Raw genomic sequence first — 19,983 nt, forward strand, 5'->3', positions numbered from 1 at the left:
CCGCTTTATCCTTCTACAGGGTCGCAGGCAAGCTGGAGCCTATCCCAGCTGACTACGGGCGAAAGGCGGGGTACACCCTGGACAAGTCGCCAGGTCATCACAGGGCTGACACATAGACACAGACAACCATTCACACTCACATTCACACCTACGGTCAATTTAGAGTCACCAGTTAACCTAACCTGCATGTCTTTGGACTGTGGGGGAAACCGGAGCACCCGGAGGAAACCCACGCGGACACGGGGAGAACATGCAAACTCCACACAGAAAGGCCCTCGCCGGCCCCGGGGCTCGAACCCAGGACCTTCTTGCTGTGAGGCGACAGCGCTAACCACTACACCACCGTGCCGCCCTATTGGATATGTATATAATTTAAATATTTATAGTGAAGGCTGCTGTGGCCTCATTTGGCTGTCTTATACTTCATAACGGTAGTGTAGTGGTTAGCACTGTCGCCTCACAGCAAGAAGGTGCAAGAGCGACGGTCTTTTCTACATGAATCAGTGTCATAAACTTTGTCAATACAGAAGTATTAATTACCGACGCATTAAATAATTGTGATCATGTCCTGATTCGTGGCTCCTCAATGAAAGATTCAGTCCTTACTGTAGTACTAGTAAGCAGTCAGGTATTTCTATATCACTTCTCCATTCAGTTATGAATGTATAATGGTTAAACAGTGTTCAGCTACTTTTCTGTCATTTACTTGCAAGATTAAAGACACTGATTTATTTATCCCTTTACTTGTAATAATGAATAATAATCTGTAACATTAATGGATTAATAATTAACACTTCTGCAGTGAGAAACTACAGCACTGAGAGGTGCACAGTAGATCAGAACTGGAATAACAAAGCATTACTTTTTTTGGTCAGCATGTTAATTTAAAGCGAGACGGCCTTTCGATTTCATAAAATCGGTAAAATTTAGTTCCCCCTGAAATTTGGTCATTGTGATATATGTTTATTTCTGTTATATCTCAGAAAAAAGCAGACCATTCTGTGGCTGGGAAGTTATTTCATTTGAAGGGATTAAAGCAAATAATGTGCATGATATCGCTCGCTTTACGCAGTCAAGCAGACACAGGAAGTCCGTGTGTGTGCGTGCGTGCGTGTGTGCGTACATACGCAGATTTACCTTTGAGCGTGCACTGACAGTTCCATCATTCTGTCGCTAAACGAATGGCGGATCACACCGAGGTGTTCGCTGAGCGCCGATATTTATTAGTTTGGTCCTGCGTTTCCTTTCCTTCGTATATAGCAATGTCTTTTCTTCTCGCTTTCTGTTACTGTAGTCGGTCTTTCACATTTCATTCGCACACTCACGTCCTCCATTTTTCTCTCCTGTTTCAAATTTGTATCCCACAATGCCTTGCATGAACAGGGAAAGCCCACCACCATGTGATGCATGATGTAGTATCTTGATTTGGGTCAAGGTGAAGCAAGAAAAAATAGCAGAGAATTTAGGGCCACGTGGCCCTGAATTCATTAATTCTTCTATTTAAAAAATAAATAAATAAAATTGGAAGTCTGTGATTCGAATTCAGTAGCTTTCGGTATACTAAACAAAAATAACTGGGTGTCGGGGGAAAATTCGTTTTATGACCCACACTTGAAAAATCTGAAAGGCGGTCTAACTTTAATATTAATGACTAAATAATTAGACATTAGTCAGAATAGTTTATTATAGTGATTAGTAATGATATTGAAACTACGATAAAAACACTTTATTGTTTAAAGGATACGCTTGTTTAAAAATCTGCTTTGCATGACTCGGAGTGCCGTCCATGCATGAGGCTTCCCTACAACATGGCTGCCTTCAGTTTGCTGGGAAAGTTTACAGTGATTCTGAAAGAAAATGTGAGAATTAAAAAAAAAAAAGAAACAAAAAAGATTTAACATACAGTAACTTGGAGGACGGCACGGTGGTGTAGTGGTTTGCGCTGTCGCCTCACAGCAAGAAGGTTCTGGGTTCAAGCCCAGCGGCCAACGGAGGCCTTTAAGTGTGGAGTTTGCATGTTCTTCCCATGTCTGCGTGGGTTTCCTCCGGGTGCTCCGGTTTCCCGCATAGTCCAAAGACATGCAGGTTAGGCTAATTGGTGGCTCTAAATTGTCCATAGGTGTGAATGGTTGAGAGGAGAAAACTTCTATAATAATCCAGTAGAAGGCAATGGGAAACCACTCCTGTAATGTTCCCTAGACACTTTCATGGCTGAAGCTGTCAGAGCAGCCACGTCACTGTAGTGATATTCCAAGATGGATGGATACTTCACAAATTACTGTACATATCCCTACACAGACCCTAACCCTACAGACTTTTATCATCATCCCTTTCAATACCCCAAGTTACATTTATCTTCCTCCCCATTGTTCAGCAATGTTGCCAGGTCAGGGTCTATGTAGACCCTACTGATCCACATGTCATATTAATTGGAGCATAGTTTTACGCTAGATGCCCTTCCTGCTATAACCCTCCCATTTCTAGGCGTGGGAAACAACCATTCACACACACATTCATGCCTATGGACAATTTAGAGCCACCAATTAGCCTAACCTGCATGTCTTTGGACTGTGGGGGAAACCGGAGCATCCGGAAGAAACCCACACAGACACGGGGAGAACATGCAAACTCCACACTAAAAGGCCTCCGTCAGTTACTGAGCTCGAACCCAGAACCTTCTTGCTGTGAGGCAACAGCACGAACCACTACACCACCGTGCCACCCTCCAAGTTATGTTAAATCATTTTTTCTTTTTTTTAATTCTTACATTTTCTTTCAGAATCATTGTAAACTTTCCCAGCAACCTGAAGGCAGCCATGTCGTAGGGAAGCCTCATGCATGGACGGCAGTCCGAGTCATGCAAAACAGATTTTTAAAGACGCGTATCCTTTAAACACTTCCTTTAAACAATAAAGTGCTTTTATCATAGTTTCAATATCATTGCTAATCACTATAATAAACTATTCTGACTAATGTCTAATTATTTAGTCATTAATATTAAAGCTAGACCGCCTTTCAGATTTTTCAAGTGTCGGTCATAAAATGAATTTTCCCCGACACCCAATTATGTTTGTTTAGTGGATGGAAAGCTACTGAATTTGAATCAAAGACTTCCAATTTTATTAGTTTTTTTTAAATAGAAGAATTAATGAATTCAGGGCCACATGGCCCTAAATTCTCTGCTATTTTTTCCTGCTTCACCATGACCCAATTCAAGATCCTCCAGTACGTCATGAATCACGTGGTGGGCTTTCCCTGTTCGCGCAAGGCATTGTGGGATACAAATTTGAAATAGGAGAGAAAAATGGAGGGCGTGAGTGTGCGAATGAAATGTGAAAGACCGACTACAGTAACGGAAAGTGAGAAGAAAAGATGTAATGTTATATACGAAGGAAAGGAAACGCAGGACCAAACTAATAAATATCGGCGCTCAGCGAGCACCTCGGTGTGGTCAGCTGTTCGTTTAACGACAGAATGATGGAACTGTCAGTGCACGCTCAAAGGTAAACCTGCGCATGTGCGCACGCGCACACACAGACTTCCTCTGTCTGCTTGACTGCGCAAAGTGAGCGATTTCATGCACATTATTTGCTTTAATCCCTTCAAATTAATCAACTTCCCAGCCACAGAATGGTCTGCTTTTTTCTGAGATATAACAGAAATAAACATATATCACAATGACCAAATTTCAGGGGGAACTAAATTTTACCGATTTTATGAAATCGAAAGGCCGTCTCGCTTTAAATTAACATGCTGACCAAAAAAGTAATGCTTTGTTATTCCAGTTCTGATCTACTGTGCATCTCTCAGTGCTGTAGTTTCTCACTGCAGAAGTGTTAATTATTAATCCATTAATGTTACAGATTATTATTCATTATTACAAGTGAAGGGATAAATAAATCAGTGTCTTTAATCTTGCAAGTAAATGACAGAAAAGTAGCTGAACACTGTTTAACCATTATACATTCATAACTGAATGGAGAAGTGATATAGAAATACCTGACTGCTTACTAGTACTACAGTAAGGACTGAATCTTTCATTGAGGAGCCACGAATCAGTACATGATCACAATTATTTAATGCGTTGGTAATTAATACTTCTGTATTGACAAAGTTTATGACACTGATACATGTAGAAATCACCATGGGTCCAAAGCCACCATTATTATTGAAGAAGTATTCTGATGACACTCAGTGTGTGTGTGTGTGTGTGTGTGTGTGTGTGTGTGTGTGTGTGTGTGTTATCAATAAGATGAGAGACCTCTCTCGGAGGGGCATAACCCCTGAGAGTGTGTGTGTGTGTCTGTGTTTGGGTGGGGGCTTCCCTTCTACCTATGGATCAGTGATAATCCTCAAAATGACATTCTCAGTTGCGTCAATTATGCTAATCACACACACACACACACACACACACACACACACACACACACACACACACACACACGCTTGTTACGCAGAGCCTTCATTATTGTTGAACGCCAGCAGGACAGGCTTTCCACCCCTGAACTATCAAGCTGGCTTCAAAAGAATTGACAGCGTTAGTGTGTTGTGTCATGACGGGCTGCACGTTTTAGCATGTGATGCCATGATGAACTCAGACAGGGGAAAGATTCAGTCATCTTCAGACAGGGATGAATAGAAAAGATGGCATGTGGAGATCATGGTCTCTTATGTTCCTCGAGTTATCAAAGGCTGCAGGTCCATGCAGCCCTGGATGCACATGCCTGAGCAGTGTCAGTTGCAGGCTCTCGTATTTATTTCATACTAGGAGGAGGTATTTCCAGGCAATTGCACTGGATGCAGAGGGCAGTGCCTACTGGTAAGAGCCAATAAAGAACTTTCATCCATGAACAGCCTTCAGCAAAGACACAGTCAATTACCTAATGTGAGGACTTCAGGGTGGCACGAGCACAGAGCATTTCCCTCTCGTCTACTTTTGGGTATTTTATTAAACTGCTGTCAGATTTGACAAATTTCTGACATGACTTCAAGATGGGGTGTTTTTGTGTCTTTATCTCTTTTCCTGCTCAATCATTTTTATTGTGCTTGTGTAGACTGTGTATTCTGTGTACAGTGGTACTTGAAAGTTTATGAATCCTTGAGAATCTTCTATATTTCTGCCTTAAATATGACCTAAAACATCATCAGATTTTCACACAAGTCCTAAAAATAGATAAAGAGAACCCAGTTAAACAAATGAGACAAAAATATTAAACTTGGTCATTTATTTATTGAGAAAAATGATCCAATATTACATATCTGTGAGTGGCAAAAGTATGTGAACCTTTGCTTTCAGTATCTGGTGTGACCCCCTTGTGCAGCAATAACTGCAACTAAACGTTTCCAGTAACTGTTGATCAGTCCTGCACACTGGCTTGGAGGAATTTTAGCCCATTCCTCCGTACAGAACAGCTTCAACTCTGGGATGTTGGTGGGTTTTCTCACATGAACTGCTTGGTTTGGGTCCTTCCGCAACATTTCGATTGGATTAAGGTCAGGACTTTGACTTGGCCATTCCAAAACATTAACTTTATTCTTCTTTAACCATTCTTTGGTAGAACGACTTGTGTGCTTAGGGTCATTGTCTTGCTGCATGACCCACATTCTCTTGAGATTCAGTTCATGGATAGATGTCCTGACATTTTCCTTTAGAATTCGCTGGTATAATTCAGAATTCATTGTTCCATCAATAATGGCAAGTTGTCCTGGCCCAGATGCAGCAAAACAGGCCCAAACCATGATACTACCACCACCATGTTTCACACATGGGATAAGGTTCTTATGCTGGAATGCAGTGTTTTCCTTTCTCCAAACATAATGCTTCCCATTTAAACCAAAAAGTTCTATTTTGGTCTCATCTGTCCACAAAACATTTTTCCAATAGCCTTCTGGCTTGTCCACGTGATCTTTAGCAAACTGCAGATGAGTAGCAATGTTCTTTTTGGAGAGCAGTGGCTTTCTCCTTGCAACCCTGCCATGCACACCATTGTTGTTCAGTGTTCTCCTGATGGTGGACTCATGAACATTAACCAATGTGAGGCCTTCAGTTGCTTAGAAGTTACCCTGGGGTCCTTTGTGACCTCACCGACGATTACACGCCTTGCTCTTGGAGTGATCTTTGTTGGTCGACCACTCCTGGGGAGGGTAACAATGGTCTTGAATTTCCTCCATTTGTACACAATCTGTCTCACTGTGGATTGGTGGAGTCCAAACTCTTTAGAGATGGTTGTTCGTGCCATGATACACTTAAACAAACATGTGTTGTGAAGATCAGACTTTGATAGATCCCCGTTCTTTAAATAAAACAGGGTGCCCACTCACACCTGATTGTCATCCCATTGATTGAAAACACCTGACTCTAATTTCACCTTCAAATTAACTGCTAATCCTAGAGGTTCACATACTTTTGCCACTCACAGATATATAATATTGGATCATTTTCCTCAATAAATAAATGACCAAGTATAATATTTTTGTCTCATTTGTTTAACTGGGTTCTCTTTATCTACTTTTACAACCCCGATTCCAAAAAAGTTGGGACAAAGTACAAATTGTAAATAAAAATGGAATACAATGACGTGGAAGTTTCAAAATTCCATATTTTATTCAGAATAGAACATAGATGACATATCAAATGTTTAAACTGAGAAAATGTATCATTTAAAGAGAAAAATTAGGTGATTTTAAATTTCATGACAACAACACATCTCAAAAAAGTTGGGACAAGGCCATGTTTACCACTGTGAGACATCCCCTTTTCTCTTTACAAGAGTCTGTAAACGTCTGGGGACCGAGGAGACAAGTTGCTCAAGTTTAGGGATAGGAATATTAACCCATTCTTGTCTAATGTAGGATTCTAATTGCTCAACTGTCTTAGGTCTTTTTTGTCGTATCTTCCGTTTTATGATGCGCCAAATGTTTTCTATGGGTGAAAGATCTGGACTGCAGGCTGGCCAGTTCAGTACCCGGACCCTTCTTCTACGCAGCCATGATGCTGTAATTGATGCAGTATGTGGTTTGGCATTGTCATGTTGGAAAATGCAAGGTCTTCCCTGAAAGAGACGTCGTCTGGATGGGAGCATATGTTGCTCTAGAACCTGGATATACCTTTCAGCATTGATGGTGTCTTTCCAGATGTGTAAGCTGCCCATGCCACACGCACTAATGCAACCCCATACCATCAGAGATGCAGGCTTCTGAACTGAGCGCTGATAACAACTTGGGTCATCCTTCTCCTCTTTAGTCCGAATGACATGGCGTCCCTGATTTCCATAAAGAACTTCAAATTTTGATTTGTCTGACCACAGAACAGCTTTCCACTTTGCCACAGTCCATCTTAAATGAGCCTTGGCCCAGAGAAGACGTCTGCGCTTCTGGATCATGTTTAGATACAGCTTCTTCTTTGAACTATAGCGTTTTAGCTGGCAACGGCAGATGACACAGTGAATTGTGTTCACAGATAATGTTCTCTGGAAATATTCCTGAGCCCATTTTGTGATTTCCAATACAGAAGCATGCCTGTATGTGATGCAGTGCCGTCTAAGGGCCTGAAGATCACGGGCACCCAGTATGGTTTTCCGGCCTTGACCCTTATGCACAGAGATTCTTCCAGATTCTCTGAATCTTTTGATGATATTATGCACTGTAGATGATGATATGTTCAAACTCTTTGCAATTTTACACTGTCGAACTCCTTTCTGATATTGCTCCACTATTTGTCAGCACAGAATTAGGGGGATTGGTGATCCTCTTCCCATCTTTACTTCTGAGAGCCGCTGCCACTCCAAGATGCTCTTTTTATACTCAGTCATGTTAATGACCTATTGCCAATTGACCTAATGAGTTGCAATCTGGTCCTCCAGATGTTCCTTTTTTGTACCTTTAACTTTTCCAGCCTCTTATTGCCCCGTCCCAACTTTTTTGAGATGTGTTGCTGTCATGAAATTTCAAATGAGCCAATATTTGGCATGAAATTTCAAAATGTCTCACTTTCGACATTTGATATGTTGTCTATGTTCTATTGTGAATACAATATCAGTTTTTGAGATTTGTAAATTATTGCATTCCGTTTTTATTTACAATTTGTACTTTGTCCCAACTTTTTTGGAATTGGGGTTGTAGGACTTGTGTGAAAATCTGTTGATGTTTTAGGTCATATTTATGCAGAAATATAGAAAATTCTAAAGGTTTCACAAACTTTCAAGCACCACTGTATGTGTGTGTGTGTGTATTATAAGCGTACCTTTTTCCTTTGTAGTTGCACCTTGTTCTCCTCGCGGAAGTGCTTGCTCCCGTATGCTTTCTGTCCATATGGAGAGTGTGTGTGGAGAAGAGCCTTATATTCTTTGTTTTGGTGGGCCTTTGAGAAAGGCAGAAACCTGTTCATATCCGGGGGAAAAAATACTAAGTTAATATCTATGGAATAATTTCCGTATGTGTCCCCCCCCCCGATGAGCTCTTAATGTCAGGAAATTAAGAAGTCATTCTCTGATGTAAAGAATGCTGTAAAATGGCAGTAAAAGATGAAAAATCCACATCGCTAAAGTTGCCACAATCAGCGGTAGATTTTTAATCAGAGTCCTAAATTGCTGTAATAGCCTCTAGTTCTATCGAGTACATCCACTCGCAGCTAATGTTTCATCGACCTTTATACATCACCATGTCGGCTCATTCCTCCCTCAACGGGTTCTGGTCCAAATCGGAATGGCTTCTTAATCGCTTGATTTCTTGTGGGTTGTTAGAGTCGCCTGTGTGTTTGTTGGGCACTTGTTCAATGCAAATGGCTGTTACTTAGGAAAAATGCCAGATGTTAATTACAGCGAGGTTGATTTTGTAAATTGCACCCAAGACACGTTGCCTGGAGGAAGATTTATCCGGCGCAGTACAAGAGGTGTCTGCATGAGCACGGCTAAACGTCCTCTGGGCATTGGCTTGGCTCACGACAAAACAAACAAACAACCAACAATTCTGGCACTTCCTGCAAGCTTTTTCTGCACTAAAAGGCCCCACGCTTCTCATATTTATAAGTTTTTCATGATGATCCAACAACAAATGCAGGTGTTAAATTGTAAATTGGAATGAAATATGTAGAAAGCGTACTGGAGATCATGTAAAAGCCGTATGCAAACACGGGAACTGTCACTAAACAGAGGGGGAAAAATATATATCAAAGCACTCTGTAAAAGGTAAACTGTCTATAAATCATTCCTGGCATATGGATACTTTATAATTGCCTCTTCTCCTGTGGGTAATCATGCGTGGGGGTGGGCGGGTAGGCGGGCTTGTGTGCGATATGATTGGTGAGGGAAACAAAAAGTAAAATAGTGTAAGATTTGACAATCAGGCCATGAAAAAAGTGAACTATAAAAGAGAGAGAGAGAGAGAGAGACAGAGAGAGAGAATCAGCGTGATTTTGTTATTTCTTCTCCCTGTACGCCTCAAGGAGAGAAACTATGTATAATACTCTAATAAATAATTATGGCCTAATAGCCTAATAAAGGAAGAAAAAATAACTGATAAAATTTTTTTGATGGGGTTGTAAAAAAGTTTGCATCAAACACAGCACTTTAAATAATGGCCTCATACATACATCCTTCCCCAGTGGAGACACCAGCCGCTCCTGCAAGACAGATTACAGTGCAACTCATGCTAATGTGCACATGGGACAGACAGCGCAGAGTAAAAATTAATGTGGCCCCAATGTCCTCGAATACACAAGGCTTCTGCTGCTAGCCGGCTGTTTCACTTACTGCTTTCATTGCCTCTGAATTGCATTTTAATAGGCTAGTTTTTATTCATTCAAAGCCATTAAGGGGAGTTTGGCTTCCTCACAGGGGATCTCTTGGCAGTGTGAGGCAGTGTGCAGTGACAACACACCAGGCAGCCCCCAAACACACGGGAAAAAGAGGAAAAGATACTGATAGAGAGACAGAACATGCACGTGTGTGTGTGTGTGTGTGTGTGTAGGGGGGAGTTTCCTTTCTCACTTTTTATATCGCATTTAAAGCTCTGCATACTGAAGCACGATAATCATAATCTTATTTGTACACAGTGCTAACTTTTATCCCATTATAGTAAATGCTATGGAACGTCCACAAAACAAGTTTGTTTCTCTGATCGCTGACATTATAGTAGCTATAAACAGTTATGACCTTACCAGCCTATTTTTAATTCAACTCTCTTTTAATTACTTCAGAGTTAAAAAGAAAAAAAAAAGCAGCTTGTCGTGGTAGTGAGAAACAAGACAGCTCAAACTTGTCTGTCTTGAAGACTTTCCCATGGTGGAAAACGTACAAGCTGCTGACACTTGAAGCTCTTTACAAACGCAACAAATGTCAGATAAACGTTCAACAATTATAGACTGTTTTAAAATACAGCAATTATCGACAGCTTAAAGGAGATACGCAGAACCTTTATTTTTAAATACATTTCTGAGTGGATAGTATCTCCATCCTTGACTCTTGTATGCTGCATAAATGGGAATAAAAAAATATATATATTTTTTTTGAGAGTTAAAATCGACCGCAAAGTTGGCATTCGAGCTGCCCCGCTGAGCCAGCCAGCCCTGAGTGCGTGACATCACAGCGGGAACCGGTTTTAAGGCTGAGGCCTTTGACAGTTTATAGACCAAAGTCATATCAATAAAAAATTTATGGTGAAAGTAAGAAATACCGTGACCGACTTGCTCAACTAAGACTGATTTGACTTCGTTGATTGTGGGTTGACTCTCATTAAAACAGGATAGGTGTTATAACTTATGCAACATACATGTGCATGCATGCATTTTCACTGATAAAACGTAAAAGGCTAATTAAATAATCAGATGAACTGAGACAATCACATTCTGAAGCAAATTAAATAATCTTATACTGGTAACTTAAACACACAATACAAGTTACATGTATTAATCTAAATGCAGGTAAACAACGAGTGTTGTTGTTTTTTGTTGTTTTGAGAGTCAAATCTTACGCGTCTGTGTTCTCGCTTCTTGAAGGCCGACCTTGTGGCCGATTGTTTTGAAACAATCTGACTTTCAGTCCTCCGTTCATTCGCTTCTTCCACGTAAGGGCAAGATATTGCTGCTGAGGCAAGCATATCCAGCGGAGAAATCAGACGGCTGGTCCACTCATTCTCCATTTTCTCCATACTGAGTACTCCGCCATTACTGCTCAGCTCAGGCAATTACTAAAACCTAGGACGGGACGTCACCGGTTTTAGCAACAACCTCGGGGAGGTCACTGTCCGAGTGATATATCCCGACCCGTCCCGTCCAAGGTTTTAGCAACAACCCTCGGTTCATGCTCCAGGAGAACTGGTGCAACTGAACTTACTTTCCTTTTCTTGTTGTTTTCTTTTCCTTTAATTGTTGATACTGTACCCTCTTTCAGTACAGCTTATAGCCAACACTCCTCAACAGATCAGAGGTCTCGTACGAGTCCTTAGTAAAATGTGCAGAGCAGAGAAGAGACCACTTCATAGGCACCCAATATGCCCGTGAACTTCTCGCAAAATGCGTCCAAATCTTTGCAGTTTGAACATTCTTGGGCCATGAATGCAACGTAAATCCACCTTCTGTCATGTTGCTGCACCCGCCAGCAACACATCTACGTGGCATGTTGATAAATTAGCTCAAAATGGAAGCTCGAAGTTGCAGTTAGCTCTGTGTTTTAGTATAGCGAAAATGGTGACGAGACCAATACCCTTCCTGCTGTGATGTCACAGATGTCAAGGTCATTCACTCAGACTGCTACCTAAATTAATCATTTTAATTGTTAATGCTTAAAACTATTCCTATGCCATTCTTGAGGTCTCAAGGCATTTATAAACAAAAAGTGAGGCCATGGTTCTGCGTATCTCCTTTAATGATCTTTTGGCCGTTGCAAAAGTAGAAAAGACTTTCAATACATAAATTGTGCATGAATAGTTACTCAAACTTCCACTGGGGGAAAAAAAAAGAGTTGATTCCCGATTACTTAGTGTATCAGATCATGTGACACTGTTCCAGAATTATTGACACCTTTGTCCACAATTATCGAAACCATTCCACAATTATTGACACCCAGATGATTATTTCTAAAACAATTAATCGGTATGTGGTATTAAGTTAACCAAAGAATTTTAATTCGAAATTTGTTTTACATAGACTTATATTTCGTACAAAATATCTTTTATATAAATATATCAATGTCGGTGCTTACGTAAATGAGGAAGTAATTCGAATGTTTGTAACAAATGAACTGATAATGTTTAATCTGCGTCAGAAAATCTTTTTGTTCCACTTTCTACCCACTTTCTAAGTATTTTCATAGATCACATTTTGTTAATCATTCGTCATTGTTTGTATTAATTTCTAGTTTTGTCGTTTACCAATAAATGTCAACAGGCGATTGAGATTGTAACCACATGAAAATCCAGATCAAAGGTCGCATGTCATTCCTCGAACCAAAATATAAAACATCTACTGATATTGTAATATGTGGTAGATATTTACAACAAACTATAAAACAATATTTTCTGAACGGAATAGAAAAATCTGAATATTTCAAGCATGTAATTTTTAATATGCTAGGAATTTAATTCTCGGCTAATTCTATCGCAATCGAATTCCAAATACTCTATAAACATTCCATTCTGTTATGAATCAGAAAAAAATAGTATAAATCACAGCACTTTTATTTTTTTTTAAAAAGTACTTCATCTACTCCAAAAATGTTACACAAAGATCGATCCATAACAGTTGTAAATGCCACAGGGTGTTGATAATGGTGGACAACAAGTGATCACTATTATCGACACCTCACACATGTGACTTCTCAAACGCGCGTTTAGATACAAAATGGTGACTGTCAAATGACAGAGTAAGAAACAAAGTAGATTTCGACAAGAAGATCATGAAATATCGGTGAATTTGATCAGTAAAAACATGCCCATGATCTTTCTACCATGCTTACTTGCGACGATGATGATAACGTCCGGGTTTTCCTCAAAGTGCTGATCGTGCGAAAAAAAATTCCATCTCAGGTAACGAGCTGTGTCATCAGATGACAAGATCAAAGGGCGAGGCGGGTCTTCCGGTTGATTATTTAACCAATAATAACTGTTGGAACTGAAACTCACCTTTGTAAATTTTTTTTATTGATAAATCTGAAAAGGTGTCGATAATTATAGACTGTCGATAATTGTAGCCACCACTGTATTTCTATTGTTCAGTTTTGTTTTGTTTTCAAATAGGCATAACAGCATTTTGTAATCAGTTTATTACTAGTTTTCGATTATGTCGAGTGTCCACCATGAGACTGCGCCATTATTATAGAAAAGAAACGGTATTAGGAGGAGTACTTTACTGTAAACCTGTGATTTGAATTACGATTAGCAGTACTGTCAGGGCTGCTGTTAAAGAAAATGAATCAACAGCACGGTGATCTGTTAACAATTCATGCTTGTTCCGTATGAATAACCAGTCCAAAAGGCTGCAAGGAAATTAAAACTGCCAAATAATTCAACGTCCAGTCCAAAACCCACCCGGTATTAGGCTGAACGAGAATCTTAAGACGACGTCTTTAAATTTAAGATGGTGTGGTAGAAGAAAAGGAGATTTCGGAAGCTTTTTGAAACATTTCAGATTGAGAACTGGATGCCAGATCAAAAACATGGTCGAATCCCACCTCAGCATGGCCCAGAGCTGCCATGTTTATAATACAATTTGCACAGTAACTGCGTCTCGTACACCAGCCTGGCTGGAGTGGGCTGCGTTAATGGAGTTAGCTAATTTACTGTCGAAAGTTGGAGCCATCCTGATTAATAAACACTGCACACTAAGTTTGTTTGTTAATTTAAATAAATGGACAGGCTTTCAAACCAAACTGTTAAAGGAATATTGTTTGAAAATGTTATTATGATAATCCACTGGAATGATTATATTCTTGAGAGGCGCTCTAATAATGTTTCAGCAAGGATGGAATGCATGTGGTGGGACATTAATAGCTGTGAAAGCAGTGTTTTATTCAAGCGGGCACTTATTTTCTTGCTAACTTGTTTAAAAGTGGCCCCTTCTGAGTTTTTACCATCTGCTCTGAAGTTTGGAAGGATAAAACGAGAAGATCTATTGCCCTTTAAGCCAGAGTTGGAGTTCTTTTAAAGGAGAACTGAAGGCAAATTTTTTATTATCAAAATTCTATTTATCTCATTTTATTAAATAACGGAATGCGTTTTTGATAGCTATTTTGTCACTGCTATAGCAAGTTATGAGTGTTTGAAATATGCTATGTAATATATCAGTCCATATGCCAAAGCAATGGCCGTAAACGAGATTCGTTGAGACCTGTGCGAGACATCGTAGGACGGAAGTAAAACGTACAGCGGAAATCAAAGCGACCGACATCTGCCAACATTGTCAAAAGACGCGCGCGCCCTCCTTCGAACGCTGACGTAATCAAGCGGGAAGTTTTGTTTGTTTTGATAGCAATCAGGAAAGTTTGAAAAAAGTAGGTAGTAATCGTCATTTAAACTCGTTTTTGTGCAATATTTCGTTTGGAAAACAGTTTTCAAAATGGCAGCACTGACACCTGGCTGACACTTGACGTTTCGAAGTCTCGTGCAAGTCTCGTGAAGATCGCGCAGATAAGCGACGCCTGATCCCTTCACGGACCAAAGGAACTAAATTCAACGTGGCTAAAAACCGAACAGGCCGATAAGTATAATATTTACTTGCCAATACGAGTCACGATATAAGGTTACCAAAACCGAAAACGTAATTGAATAACGTTAATTAAGAAATAAAGCAAGTTCTCCTTTAAATAAAATGCAATTACTTCTGAGTGACTGGAAAAACACCAGCTGGCATTTAGGGATCCGAATTTATGACGTGAATATTAAATCCAGTGTGACGTGTTGCCTGATACACAGAGGTGTGCTCACTGAACTCACTTGATCTTAAGCACTTTTCGTTTCCCAGTTCAGCTTGTGTTTGGCCATGACTAGACCGACATTACTTACTTTCTCAAATCCTGATTTATACAGTACGTTCATTTTAGATTTCATACGCTCTTCTGTTGTCTTGATCTAAATGCTCTTCTGTTGCGTGTGTGTGTGTGTGTGTGTGTCGGACTCACGGCTGGTCGATGAGAGGAGCCCTCCATTCACGCTGCTGCAGCTCCTCTTTGGCCTCCTCCAGGGCCGTGATGGATGTGGCCACGCGCAGACTCGGCTCCAGGGGCCGGTGGCGTTGCCGCTGAACCTCTGCAGCTGGTCTGAAAGGCCCCTGACATGAATGGGGAGGGATAACGTAAATGTTTTATTGCTCACTCTACTTGTTATTGATGATTCCCTCTTGCAGCCAACTGGCCCCCAGGCCCTGCGACCGTTGTGGTATTAAAGCTCAGTTTTAGTGATGCCAAAGGCATGATGACCATGAAAGGGATTAGGGGTAAAAAGGTAGAAATATTTCACCCTATGATACCACATACACCAAAGCCAGTTTGTGTTTTATCTCACTATTTGCTACAAAGAGTCTGCCATTAAATGTCCATATAACACTGCAATATTAAATGGATATAAATTGATTGTCGAATATTTAAAAGTGATTAAAAAGTTAAAATACTCATAGCATTCAGGACTTAATCACAACAAAGGAGACATACTGTTTTCTCTCATTTTGGTGAATAAACTCATTTTGTTTCTTCTTTAAAAAAAAAAAGTAACTTCAAAAGCTGCGCTCAACCTGAAAACATCTTTTTTCAGGGTATTAATGAAATATCGTACATCGTGTACTGATTGTATATGAGATGATATCGTGAATTACGTCTCTGTATGTCTCTGTCCCGAGGCAGTGAAGGCAGAACACACTGGTGCACATGAAATGATGCCCACGGTATCATCTGCTCCGCACAGAAAGCTTCTGGTCAAAACTCCTTCACTTTGTGTTGCTCTTTGTTTCTTAATATGACCTTCAGACATTGCGGTTGCTAATTCATGCAGCCACAAATGCCCTTGATGCTATCGAGACCAGATCAGCACCCGGCACTGACCAATCCCCCGGCTTCCCCAAATGGCACACATAATCAATCCATCACTCCCAGATGCTTATCACGGGGAGAAAGTTACAATGAGTAAGAGACGGGGGTTTTGTGGTGGTATAATCGCGATAAATAATACCTATCTGTTCTGTTTCTCTGGGTTCTGCTGAATCCACAGCCCATGATGAGCAACTCGGCCTCTGTATAATAAAAAGAAATAGCCCACACCTTATTTCTGCTCGCTTATGTTTGAAAACAATAATGAGAATCGGTCACCGTAAAAGTCATGCAGAGTAAATAACACGTGTGCAAATATGCATCGTCAGATTCCCTCTTGAAGCTGGATAAGATGACGAGCTCCATTTGGATTAGCTTACACACTCTGAAAAGGCGTTTTTCGAACAGACAGGATTGGCTGAATAACGAGCCGAATCTGATCGATGTGCTTCACGCCACTTTTACAGTTCCACAGTTTTCCACAGTGGATCGTATAAAGGTGAGAACGGAGGCAGGATTCAGATATTCTTCTTTAGAGTGTTCTCTAACAGCTTCCTGCCAAAACCGAAATCAGCCATGGTTATCTTGTAGTCTCCTTTGATAACTGCCGTCCATTCAAATGTATTGTTATTACTGGATATTTGTTTTGTGCGCATATTTGAATACTGAATGGTGGAAGTTATATATTACACTTTGTGTACAAAGGAATAACTAAAAAAAATCTAATGGTATTTTTAATAAAAGTTCTTTTTGTCTTGTAACTCATAAACTGCCTGATGATATAATCTTACTCATTCAGAATGTTTGTTTTGGATTACAGTATTGTAATCGAATCACTAAACCTCGAGTCCGAGTCCAGTCTCGAGTCCCCAGTGTTCAAGTCCGAGTCAATAAAGAAAATTTCAAGTCGAGTCCGAGAACAAGACTCAGGCTACATCCACACGACAACGGCAACGAGATGTTATTTAAAAAAATATCGCGTCCACATGGGCAACGATCAGTAAAATATCAGGTCCATATGGCAACGCAACGCTTGCTGAAAACGATGCAATACACATGCCACACCTCTAGGGGCGCTGTAAGACGGTCCCTTTGGAGACACCACAACAATAGAAGTAGTAAGGACGCATGCGCATAAACTATTATGTGCGAGACTTCATATTAGCCACAAAGTCAGAAAAATCTGTTCGTAAAATTCCATTATAATGACCAAATACAATGAAAAGTATTTTTCCAGTCTCACCTGTGAAAGGTAATCCCATGTGATCTCGTTTGGACGGCAAACCTGTTGGTACAGTTAAACGCAGCACATGAATGAGGCATCTTTATTCTCCGCTTTGACCCATCCAATATGGCGGCGAGGATGACGCATGATTCTACGCGGAAGGCGGCGTCTTTAATGGTCCGGAATAAATTGAATGCTACACGTTGATGGATTAATTTGTTCTTCTACGCCCTTTTTGAGGAATGTATTGTAGGACTTAAACCAACATCTGAAGAGGTGAGATCGCTCCTTTTTTTCCCTATTTTTGCTGGCGGGATTGACTCTGCCCTAAGGGCTATTCTCTCTCTCTCTCTCTCTCTCTCACTTTGCACCATTACACAATAAATATTCACAGTGAAAATATTTTGTAAGCGCATTTCATGAACCAAGTTATAGGATTTGTTGACAACTCGCATCGAGTTCGTTACACTTCTACCCACAGTCATGTGGTTGTGACGTCATCGTAAACAAATCCGTTCTACTCATCCAGACGACTTCGCAACAGCAACGTTGCCAGATCTTTCCACTCTGGAACCCGTTCTCAAAAGATTGCGTTTTGGGGCACCCAAAACGCCGGTGCCGTGTGGATGCCAGGCCGAAACGATAAACAATTGTAAAGGATTCACCTGAATCCGTTGCCGTGTGGACAGGGCCTCAAACCGCACCATTTGATGGTGGCTGTTGCTGCCTTTCTGTAAAACCGTCTCTGCTACTGTGTTGGACTAACGTTACTGCTTTGCTTGACTGCCCCATTTTAGTTAATAGGCTACAGATAAAAAGCTTGTTCATCGCTCAGCAAGCCCCGCCCACTATCAACAGGGCAAATAACATGATAGAGGGTTAACACTAGCGAGTTCATCGCTCAGCAAGCAAGCCCCGCTATCAATAGGGCAATGAACATAGCGTGTCACTTCCTTCTCTGGGTGGAGTCTTGCCAAATGACGATTGAAGTTCGAGGTTGTCCCCGTCGTCTCCTCGATAGTTCTTCTACATATGGAACACATAGCAGTGCATTTTTTCCCACTGCACGAGAAGTCTGTATAAGCAAAGCGGACAATCCTAGGGCCGTTCTCTCCAGGCATTTTAGCACCATTAACGTTAGTTTGTTCCTCAACATGACGTATGAACAGGTGAATGTGCATTCTCTTGGATGAAATTAGTCTAAAATTTAATGTACAGATAAATATCTTATGCCGAATTATTATGGCATGTTACAAAAAAATAAAAAAGAAAAAAAAATCAGAGTCCTCGTCTCCAATTTACGAGTCCGAATGCAGTTAATGCACGAGTCCGAGTCATCAGTGCTCAAGTCCAAGTCAAGTCACGAGTCCTTAAAATTAGGGCACGAGTCGGTCTCAAGGACTACAAGCCTGTCGGATTATATTGGCATGAATGATTCTTTCGGTTGTGAAGCTTTCTTTCATAACCAGCTATATTTCTAGAACATTCCAGCATTCGGTTATGTTCGGAAGCGTTAAAGGAGAACTGAAGGCAATTTTTTTATTATCATAATTCTATTTATCTCATTTTATTAAATATCGGAATGCATTTTTGATCGCTATTTTGTCACTGCTAGAGCAAGTTATGAGTGTTTGAAATATTCTCTGTAACATATCAGTCCATATGCCAAAGCAATGGCTGTAAGCGAGATTCGTTGAGACCTGTGCGAGACATCGTAGGACGGAAGTAAAACGTACAGCGGAAATCAAAGTGACCGACGCTGTCAAAAGACGCGCGCGCCCTCTTTCGAATGCTGACGTAATCAAGCCGGAAGTTTTGTTTGTTTTGATAGCAATCAGGAACGTTTGAAAAAAGTCGGCAGTAATCGTCATTTAAACTCGTTTTTGTGCAATATTTCGTTTGGAAAACAGTTTTCAAAATGGCGGCACTGATACCTGGCTGACACGTCACGTTTCAAAGTCTCGCACAAGTCTCGTGAAGATCGCGCGGATAAGTGACGCCTGCCGTGGACCAGACGAACTAAATTCAACATGGCTAAAAAACGAATAGGCCGAAAAGTATAATATTTACTTGCCAATACGAGTCACGATATAAGGTTACTAAAATCGAAAACATAATTGAATAATGTTAATTAAGAAATAAAGCAAGTTTAAAAATGACTTCAGCTCTCCTTTAATGCATGACATGCCGTGACTCTACCTGTGGTGTCTTGTGTATTGGTGGGAGTCTCTCTATGCTGGACAGGAAGCCGGATGGCGGCCAGTTGGTCACTGTAACTTTGGGAGCGGATCTTGTCCGCAAAGGTTTTACTGTCCTTAACCTCAGCTCCATCTCATCAGGCTCTGGGCGGAACGGTGAGTTGAACACACCTGGGCGCTGTAAATCACACACACACACATTGCTTGTTTTAATATGGTGAATATACATCACTAACATCGTACTGAGACATTCAGTGGCCTTGAGGAGCCTGATTGGTGTGTTTTTGTTCTCACGTTCCACCTATTCTCATCTTGCAACCTGATCACCTCCTTATTAAAAGTATCCATGCAAAACCTGCTCGAAAAATGCACACCGTCTTACTGACAATCAACCTGCTTTTAATCACTCAACCTCAGCAAAACAATTATACTCGTCACCTCCCGTGAGTAGACGTATATCTATCACTTCAGCACCTGTCACGTCCTCCAGAGCGCATGAACGTTAGCTTCCTCCAAGAAGTTTCAACCTTGCTGGAGGTGACCTGGCTGG

General features: G+C 40.7%; 1 protein-coding gene across 1 annotated transcript in view; it reads right to left on the bottom strand.

The window, feature by feature from the left end:
* Positions 1-19,983, bottom strand: part of spata17 (spermatogenesis associated 17) — a 90,782-nt gene that overhangs the window by 21,805 nt on the left and 48,994 nt on the right. Inside the window, exons 7-9 of the mRNA XM_060932895.1 lie at positions 19,435-19,611; positions 15,111-15,259; positions 8,243-8,378 (exon numbers count right to left, since the gene is read on the bottom strand). Coding sequence (XP_060788878.1) covers positions 8,243-8,378; positions 15,111-15,259; positions 19,435-19,611 — 462 coding nt within the window. The remainder of the gene's footprint in view (positions 1-8,242; positions 8,379-15,110; positions 15,260-19,434; positions 19,612-19,983) is intronic.

The sequence above is a fragment of the Neoarius graeffei genome, chromosome 11 (genome assembly GCF_027579695.1).
Source record: "Neoarius graeffei isolate fNeoGra1 chromosome 11, fNeoGra1.pri, whole genome shotgun sequence".
In the NCBI taxonomy this organism is placed as follows: Eukaryota; Metazoa; Chordata; class Actinopteri; order Siluriformes; family Ariidae; genus Neoarius; species Neoarius graeffei.